Source organism: Homarus americanus, unplaced genomic scaffold (assembly GCF_018991925.1).
Source record: "Homarus americanus isolate GMGI-L3 unplaced genomic scaffold, GMGI_Hamer_2.0 scaffold36966, whole genome shotgun sequence".
NCBI classification, from domain to species: Eukaryota; Metazoa; Arthropoda; class Malacostraca; order Decapoda; family Nephropidae; genus Homarus; species Homarus americanus.
In genome coordinates, this window is record NW_024744483.1 from 4,462 (window position 1) to 14,443 (window position 9,982).

Here is a 9,982-nt window from a genome sequence, read left to right on the forward strand (position 1 = left end):
ACGCCATGCTCGCCGGCGGGAGCGAGGGCCGCCAGGCAGGCGGAGGAGGTGTTGCTTGCTGCGGCTGTAGCTAGAAGAGGGAGAACTGGTTGGTGAGGATGATCAGAGGAGGACCAGCTTGTGGGTCGCCATGCTCGCCGGCGGGAGCGAGGACCGCCAGGCAGGCGGAGGAGGAGGAGGTGTTGCTGGCTGGTTAGTGTAGGTAAAAAGAGAGAGATCACCACGAGGTCAGGTCTTAAATAGCGGGGGGTAGGCGTGGCTTAGTAGTTGACCTCCGTGATGTATGGCGGCGCTGGTTGACCCAGACCACGAGGCACACACTGTGGAATTCGCGGGGTCAGCTACTCAGCGACAAACAGCGTTTGTAGGGGAGAAATCCACTACAATACTCCCTCCTTCCCTCCAAGCGGTGTAGGAGACTTGTTGTCTGCAGGGTTGCATGGCACATGTGAGGCAGAACGGGCGGTGCATGCCTCATGTGAGACAACGGCGATGGCGTGGATGAGCCGGCCGCTAGGGGAGACAACTCTCTAGATACACAATATCTGTGGGAATAGAGAGGGAGAAAAAGGGTGTGTGTTGGCGATGAATGTTGTTCTTCCCTCACGGCAGGTACAGAGTCGTCAGATGCGCCTGCTGGGGTGTGTGGGCCTGGGTCAGGAGCAGGGGCTGCGTCAGCAGAAGCGGATGAGGGCTCTTGACAACAGCTGGGTCCACGACAGCAGCAGGGTGCAGGACAGTAGCAGGGAGAAAAGAGGGGTGTGTGGGTCCGCACTCAGGCGCATTTGCCGCGTCGGGAGCAGGGGCTGCATCAGGAGGCGCGGCAGGGGGTACTGCTGGGCCGGGGGCGGCGTCTGAGGCAGGACGGGTGTATTGGGGTCGGTAGGACGTGGTGCTTGGGGCAGGAATAGGAGCGGCTGTCTGCTTAGAGTAGCAGAGCTGCTCTAGGGTGTCTAACCTGCGGTTTAGAGACAGTAGCTGTAGAGCCAATGAGAGCTGCTTCTGGGTGGATAAGCCAGTCTTCCATGTTGCTTGAAGACTGGGAGAGTGATCAGTTTCTCCTCCATCCTGTGTGAGTGCGAATCTCCGGGGGTCACCATTTGTGGGGTATGAGTCGTTTGGTTCACACTCAGAATGGGATGGAGAAAGGAAAATCACAATGTGCTCTCATGTATACATGTTGTATTGGATGTACAATGCAGCTTGGTGCTGGGAAGGCAGCATGGTTACAAGCGTGATGCAGAGAGAGCTGGTTGGTGAGGGTGCTCAGAGGAGGACAGCTTTTGGATCGCCATGATCGCCGGCGGGAGCGAGGGCCGCCAGGCAGTGGCGGAGGAGGTGGTGTAGCTTGCTGCGGCTGTAGCTAGAAGAAGAGAGTTGGTTGGTGAGGATGCTCAGAGGAGGACAGCTTGTGGGTCGCCATGCTCGCCGGCGGGAGCGAGGACCGCCAGGCAGGCGGAGGAGGAGGAGGAGGAGGAGGTGTTGCTGGCTGGTTGGTGTAGGTAGAAAGAGAGAGGTCACCACGAGGTCAGGTCTTAAATGGCGGGGGGTAGGCGTGGCTTAGTAGTTAACCTCCGTGATGTATGGCGGCGCTGGTTGACCCAGACCACGAGGCATACACTGGGGAATTCACGGGGTCGGCAACTCAGCGACAAACAGCGTTTGTAGGGGAGAAATCCACTACACATTATACAGATGTTTGAAGTGTAGTTGTGCATAAACATTATATAGATGTTTGAAGTGTAGTTGTAAAGAAACATTATACAGATGTTTGAAGTGTAGTTGTACATAACATTATGATGATATTCTGAGGACTAATTTTTTTCAGGCGAAACTGATTGAAAATAAGGCGTTCCGTGTACTGGCGATGCTCTCTCCAGATGAAGATGTGTTTCGAGGCGTCTCCAGTTTCCTTGACATGCTCGGTCTAGCTGTCCATCGTGACTACTGTGGGCACGGTCTCGCGAGCAGGCTGGTGAAGGTAATTAGTCTTTAGAAATCAAGTTTAGAAATAATTGTATGTTAAAGCTCACAACTTTTGTTCAGTGATAAGAAATGTGTCTCCATCCACGGCTTTTCACTAAACATTTCTACCTACACAGGTCCCAGGCCAAAATTCATTCCAGAGTTCTCTTGCACCCATATTATATCATGCGTTGTAATCTTATTTGGTGCCACTGATCGGTTAGTGTCGACTGGAAATAACCTCCCATCTCTGAACTGACACCCCTGCTTAGTAGGGGACAGCTCATTGCCCAACAACTGTTGCATTGTTAGAGAACTTCTGTAAGAGTGGTATTTGGCAGCAGCTGAAGTTGGGTGCAAGCTTTCCAGTTGGAACCCTGCTGCGGAGACCGAGGTTCTGCTGACAGGAGGTAACGATAATTGTCCATACAGTAGAAATATTACAGTTCACCCACACACGCAACTCATCATGAGTAAAGTCCAGTTGAGGAAATGTATTCAACACTCTCCAGCCAATGCGTTCTTTTTACCAACGTTATACAAGGATGAAACAGTGGCACAACCCGTGATGGCTTGCACAAACATAAGATGGTTCTTGACTGTGAGAATGATGGATTGCTGAATTTTATGAATCCTGTAGACCAGTGGTTCTTAACCTTTTTACTACCACGCCCCCTCTAGGAATTGGTCCTTCCCTCCACGACCCCCTTGCATCTATGAATAAAATTCCCTCCCAGATTTTAAAGAAAAATGAAAAATATTGTTTTTTAGTCTTTTTATTGAGTATAAATTAGTGAGATACTTGACACTGCTTCTTAGCTACTAGATCTTGAATGCGTGGTTGAATGCCAGAGAGTGCACAACGTAAATCCCCTTCAACGTTCAGCCTGTTTCTGTACTTGGTCTTGACAGCAACGAGCGTGGAAAATGCAGCTTCACAAAGATACGTGGATCCGAACATAGTTAGTATCCAAAGAGCCTGATGTGAGATCAGAGGGTAAACAGGAAGGTACTTGACCCAGAACGTCTCAAGATCCAGTTCTTTGAAGTCTTCCTTAGCTGTGGAGTTGAACTTCAACTCAAGAAACTCCTCTTGCACTTCATCCGAAACATCAGCTACTTTACATTGAAATGGGTTCCTGATGAATTTCCAGGCTACACGCTTCGCGTCTATCTCTGGGAAGTATCTAATGAATTCTGTTTTCAAGTCCGTGAGATGAGTCATTATTTGTTTCTTTAACTCAGAATCAAGGTTACCGTGAATGAGAGCAGAATCCAAGTTACTAAAACTGGCTGTATTTCCCTGCTGAATTCGACACTTCCAGAGGTCGAGTTTGGCCATGAAGGTTCGAATGGTGTCGTGGTGCATGATGATGTTTTTCCCTTGTAGTTTAAGGTTGAGAGCACTCAACGCTTCGAAGATGTCCACCAGGTTAGCTAGAGATAGCTGAAAGCCTTCAGACTGGAACTTGTCATGGAGATCTGCCTTCTGCTTCGAATCAAGAAATATTGCTACTTCTTCTCGTAGTTCATAAAGCCGTCCAAGCATATTCCCCTTTGATAGCCATCGTACGTTCGCGTGAAAAAGCAAGGTTTCATGTTCAGATTCCATATCCTTACACAGCAGTTTGAAGAGACGACTGTTTAAGGCTCCAACTTTGATAAAGTTGACTACCTTGATAGCCACGTTCAGGACATCCTTCATTTCAGCAGGTAAAGTTCTGGATACTAAAGATTCACGATGAAGTATGCAGTGTGTACCTACAACAGACGGATTTTTTTCTTTCACCATTGTAATGAATCGAGACTGCAGACCAAGCATGGCTGGAGCTCCATCAGTGCACACTCCTACCAGCGAGTCCTACGAAAGTTGGTTTATCTGAAAGAAGTTTGATACCTGTACATCATGAAAAATAGCTGCTGCTGTTGTACAACTTCCCATGGGGTGACAGAACAGCATTTCCTCTTTTACACTGTTGCCTGACACGAAACGAGCATACATCAGTAGCTGAGAACACTGAGCGATGTCAGTCGTTTCGTCACACTGGATGGGAAAAACAGGAGAATCTCTTACTTGGTCGAGAATTTGATCTTTGATGTCTTGAGACAATTCATCGATCCTTCCCTTGACTGTATCGTTTGAGAGTGAAATTTGGGAAAGCTTGTTTGCACTATCTTTCCCCAGAACGAGTTCTGCTGCCCGGAGTATGCTTGGTTTTATGAGAAACTCTCCGATGTTATGGCTCTTCTTGCTCTTTGCATTCAACATGGCGATCTCATAGGAAGCCTCAACAACCTTTGAACTTTATTGCCGAAATGCCTCACTGCCGTCCAACTTAACTTGCTTCAAGGAGTGTCTTTTTGTTTCAAAGAATGCCTTGGGCTTGTCAGCTAGAGCAGGATGTGTTGTCCACAATTGGCGTTCCAAGCGAGAGGGCCGCATTCCATCCTTGCTCAGTCTTTAACATATCACACACTGGGGGGACCTCTGTGTCACCCTTTTGGAGAGACACGAATCCAAATCGAATATATTCGTCAAGATACTTCCGCTTCTTTGCACTCATTGCGAATTATTTGATGTGCAGTGGACAACACAAATCTGTGATCAAAACATAAGGCACGTGTAAGGTAAGATAAACATCACCACGTGCTCATGAACACCACAACATCATGATAATCACAACCACATGATCAATAACAAACATTTGAAGTTCAGTAATGAGCCTTTCTTTGTTTTTCTCTTTGTCAAAAAAGATTTGCTGATTCTATACCGGGCAGCTGTAAGCTGAACTATTTTTGTTCACATCAAGTGCATATTACAATAAACATATGTTGCCCGCTTCCTGATTGTTTAGAATGCTAATTAATCTTTTCACTACGATGTCTTCATTTTTATTTTATTCCGACCACCAACAGACGATTTTATTCGGCTGGGGAAGTTCCATCTCCTAATAAAGGTGTTAAATAAACTTCGCTGCTTCTACAAGATATAGACTCAAACATATCCATAATCCACACTAATCATAAATGCCCCATTTTGCAAAGGAACACCTTACTTAGAGCACGGATTCATCCCCCTAACATCCTTATGTAACGTAAGTATTTTCATCTGGCTATCGCTAGACGATTAGACTCAGCTGAGGAAACCCCATCGGTATTGTTAAAGCGTTATTCTGCATTGTATCCTCTCCCAACTACAGTAATATACACTTTCCATCTTCACCCCCAGAATCCCGTCCACCCCCCGAGAAAGACGCCTACACGCCCTTCCTCTCTCCCTCCTGTGCACTTGCTAATCCTTCGAATTCACCCTCTAGAGTTCAGAAATGGACCCAACTGCACCTAGACCTGTAAATGTATAGACATTGACATTAGCATTGTTAAATACGAGGTTTACACGATCATCTGACAGACCATACAACTTCTCCCCACTTGGGTAGAAGTGCATCATAAAAACGCGGGATCTCCCTGTAATTTTCTACAAACGACAAGCTACTTGGGATAAAAATCAGTTCATGAGACTCATAACTTCCGATTGATGTACACAGGAATGGCTGAAAGAGGAAGATAAACAAATGAGCATAGTCTAATAGCCGATATAAGGCTATGTGCAATGACAGTAAGGTATCGTTGTGTGACTGTAGGGCCATCAGTCTTTGTCTTGATTAACCCATCGAGAAGGTGGTGAAGGAATATTGACACTAATTCACAAACACCTAACTGGCACATCTTAGGATAATGAGAGCATCATATTATGTTTTCGATCGTATTTTATCCTGAATTATAGCAGCAGCCATGTCTATGATAGCCTCCTGTGTCAAACCACTGTACACAAAGTTAAATCTGAGGATCATGTTGCCAGTATCTACGAAAGTATGAATGGTCTCTTTTCCTGACTCACTCGCAGTTATCATGGTCGACCACGTGGTCGTTTCTCATCATTTGGATTGCCAGCAAGTTGATTTCTGCAGTTGAAACGCACCTGGCAATAATGATGTTAAGTCCTTTCAGCAGCGATTAGGTCAGATATATTTTGCAAACGAAGTTTTACCACAGCCCCTCATTCATCGTTACGTTCATTAGTTTTCGTGGTAATTGATTGCAAAAATGGTAGTGATTCAGCTTCATGAATATGCTCACGTTTTTTCAATGGTTCCTTCTGATCTTTTCCTTTATGTTTTTGATGGTCTTAGCACAGTACAGTCTCTTACAACGGACGATATTTGATACCAGTGTATAGTCTTACCGACATTTATCCTGAATGGGGATTGATAAAGCTCTTCTTCTGCCATTTTGCATGAAGGCTATCACCTCGCTCATCACTGATACCCATAATGCTTGCCAAACCCTTTTGTCTTATATGACCAAGATCGGAAGTAATGGGATAGCCACAGAAAACTCCCATCTTCTCCATTGTCACTCAAAGCCCGAAAAGAAAGAAGAACCATCATCATATTGATACAAATTATCAGCTTTCACTTACGACATCCAATGGAAATCATATTGAAACAGACCTCGCAACATGGCTTAATTTATTCAGAGTTTTTTAAGAAGTGATGAATCACAATGATGGAATATTCAATGTATGGTGACAAAATTACCTCAAATTTAGATTCTGATGATTCCATTTAAATCTTTATACCCCAAAACCTGTGTCTAGAGCCAAGTTTTATTTTCCTGTGATAAGTAATAACAACCTTATAGCTCTTTTGGTGTTTTCAATATATTCACGAATTAAGACAGCGGCCACCTTGGAATTCTGACGTTTCGTCAAGTGGTATTTTAGGCGACTTTACTGTGTGGTATTGGGTAGACATCAAAACAGCAATTCTGAAGAAAAAAATGTTTTATAATTTTTTCTAGGTTAGAGTTAATGCTACTGTACAATAGGATTTTTATGCTGACAATACTGTATCTGGTGTTCCCAGGAAGTCACCCATCCAAATACTGTACAAAACTGACCCGATGTTGTTATCCTTTGCTATGTAGACTATTATAATGAGATTGTGTAATGTATGCAAACATAATTCCAAAACTCTGGTGTGAAACGAATTGAGTGTCTAAACAATCTTTAAAGGGGTCAGGGATTAGCTGGGGGAGCCAGGGACTAGACAGGGTGTTGTTTACAATCAAGTGTTGTTAGAGAGTTGTGGCATCATACAGGACCCTCTGGACCTAGATAGAAAAAAATATTTTTTTTTGCGGATAACAACCACCTAACTCTTACAGATTAATTTATATACAGCAAAGGTCATGATGATGTCTTCATTGTTGTGACGCCAGAGTAGTTTTATATCAAATAAAGTTCATCAGCCGATAATAAAGTGAGGGATTATCTGTCGTGCAGCTAAAGCTGTGAACAGGGTTGTTATTTCTTATATCAAACAAATCGGATTTATTTGATTCAAGTTGGATTTTTTATTTCAATCAATTTTGAAGAAAAAATAATCAGGTCTTTTTCCCTAGTTGACAGCTACTGTTCCTAGTCTTCTCCTTCGATGGACTTGTTCATTCGAAACTGAGGAACCGCCTTGATACGGAAAAGCAGCAAAACTGGTCTTTCACATTAACTCTTTGAATGCAGACGCTGGTCATGGTTACGAACCAACAATTAACCTCTTTCGTGTCTTAAAATGTGTTAAATGTAGGGATTCTAATAGTGTTAAGAATTAAAAGTGTTTATTATAAATAATGTCTGAATATCTCCGAACATATCTGTTTCAGAAAACTCTGGCGCTCGGTGAGGAGCGAGGCTACTCGGCGTCAGAGGTACAGATCTCCAATACCTTGTCGGAGAAGATTTACAATAAACAAGGTTTTGAAACAATTAAGACCCTTGATCTGGCGACTGTGGAAGATGAATTTGGCCTTGACATATCTCTCATACCCGGTGAAACTATCCTGAAGTTGATGGTCAAACGCCCTCCCAGCATCGTCTTGGGGCAATAGAAACTTCAGCAGCTCTGGATAAGTTTAGGTTTTTGGTTAAGTTTAGGCTTAGGAGGGAGATAGGAAGAAACTGGTTCACAAATAGGGTGGTGGACGAGTCGAACAAGCTTAGCAACTTTGTAGTAAGTGCGGGAACTCTGGAAAGTTTCAAAAGGAGGCTAGATAGCTTCATGGATGATAGAGAGTGGTAGTAATTCTCGACAGTAGCTGCCATGCACAGGCCAACCGGCCTATTGCAGACTCCTTATTTTCTTATGTTCTTATGTTCTTCATGAAATTTAAATATGCAATGTGAAATAACGACATTGTATTTTTTTTTTCAGTTTGACAAATTTTGCAATGTTTTCATAACCTGACAACAGATTCTCTCGGTGTTATAATGTAGTGGACTTCAAGAACCTATGTCAGAAGACAGCTATTAATCAGTAAAACCATAAATTATATGTTCTTTTTACAACTACTCCAGCTCTCTTCGTAAGCCATGAATGGTCTGAAATATGGCAGATAAAATCCAATGTGGACAAATATAAAGTACTTAGTCTAGGAGATGTAGACAGACAAACCAGATACCAGATGAACAACGATGTTAAAGAGAAATCTGACTGAGAAAGACTTGGGAGTAATGATAAGTAGGAATCTTAAGCCAAGTAAACAATGTGCATTTGCTTGAAACAAGGCTAACAAAGTACTTGGGTTCAAACAAAGGAGTGTTACTTACAAGCCTAGCGAGGTCATCCTAAAACTATATCTTGTGCTTGTGAGACCTCACCTGGATTACACAGTTCAGTTTTGGTCACCGTATTACAGAATGGATATAGGATCCCTAGAAGGAATTCAGAAGAAAATGACAAGACTGTAATCGCTCAGAGGAGCAATTTTGGTTTTGTGCAGGACAATAAGACCCTTGTCATTGACGCGATCAGGGCCGGATTCAGGAGTGGGCAAAGTGGGCAGCTGCCCAGGGACCTCGACATATTACAAATTTTATTTATTTGTTTATGCATTTGGATTATTTTTATTTTCATTCTTTAAAATTCGTGTTTATCCATTCCATCACGTAAAACTATGTTCAGCAAGAAGCGTGACAGAAATTAGGCTAGCTACTCCTTGAAATTCATGAATACCTGGTTTTCCTATGAACCGTATATTTTTAATATAACTGCTTATGGTTTCAAAATTCTCCAAAGAAGTGTTCAAATTTCAAAATTTTCTCGGGGGGCTTACAGCGCCCCCCGGAACTCCCAGATGTTTAGGCTCGCTTCACTCGCCACCCCACCCTCTTGGGTAGTTATAATGAGGGGGGCCTCCACAAAGCGGCTGCCCATGGGCCTCCACAGGCCTAAATCCGGCACTGGACGCGATGAGCATAATTCGGTCATAACCTGTTCAATTCAATTCGCATATAACAACTGCTGGTACATCAGGACACAGTTTGAATAATACTATCAATATATAGTACATAATTACACTTATTAAAGTTATTTAGAGTTCTCAGAGGATTCAACAGTTCACAATCACACTCACGTTTTGGGGTCTAGGGTTAGGTCAACGAGAACAAATCTAATGTGTTGCTGGTGATATTGGCTGACGAGAATCCAGATGTTGCCTTTATAAGAACATAAGAACATAAGAAAGTGGGATACTGCAGGAGGCCGACTGGCCCATACAGGGCAGATCCCTTTCACACCCATCCCAGCACTTCCATGTGCCTATCCAACTTCGTCTTGAAGCTCCCTAGCGTCCCCGATCCTACTATAGCACTAGGTAGCCTACTCCACACATCCACAACTCTATTACCAAACCAGTGCTCGCCTATATCCTTTCTGAATCGGAATTTATCTAATTTAAAGCCATTTGTTCTAGTTATTTCGTTATTACTGAGCTTCAGAACATCTTCCATTTTACCCTTGTTAATCCCACTTACCCACTTGAACACCTCTATCATATCTCCCCTAACTCTACGCCTCTCTAATGAATGCAAGCCTAAGCTTTTCAGTCTTTCTTCATATGGAAGGTTTCTAATATTATGGATTATTTTTGTCATTCTTCTTTGTACTCTCTCCAAAGA

The 9,982-nt window shown here is 43.5% G+C and overlaps 1 protein-coding gene across 1 annotated transcript; it reads left to right on the forward strand.

Annotated features, from left to right (window-relative positions):
* Window positions 1-1,849: 1,849 nt before the first annotated feature.
* Window positions 1,850-8,003, forward strand: LOC121877944. The gene is made up of 2 exons (XM_042383917.1): window positions 1,850-1,981; window positions 7,690-8,003. The coding sequence occupies exons 1-2, from the start codon at window positions 1,868-1,870 to the stop codon at window positions 7,912-7,914; spliced, it is 339 nt and encodes a 112-aa protein (XP_042239851.1). The 5' UTR covers window positions 1,850-1,867; the 3' UTR covers window positions 7,915-8,003.
* The last annotated feature ends 1,979 nt before the right edge of the window (window positions 8,004-9,982 follow it).

What these genes read in the sequence shown, in the direction of transcription:
- LOC121877944 (XM_042383917.1), top strand. Translation starts at nt 1,868, where the DNA reads ATGCTCTCTCCAGATGAAGATGTGTTTCGAGGCGTCTCCAGTTTCCTT. An exon ending in TCGCGAGCAGGCTGGTGAAG is followed by an intron (nt 1,982 to 7,689) that starts GTAATTAGTCTT and finishes TATCTGTTTCAG; the next exon opens with AAAACTCTGGCGCTCGGTGA.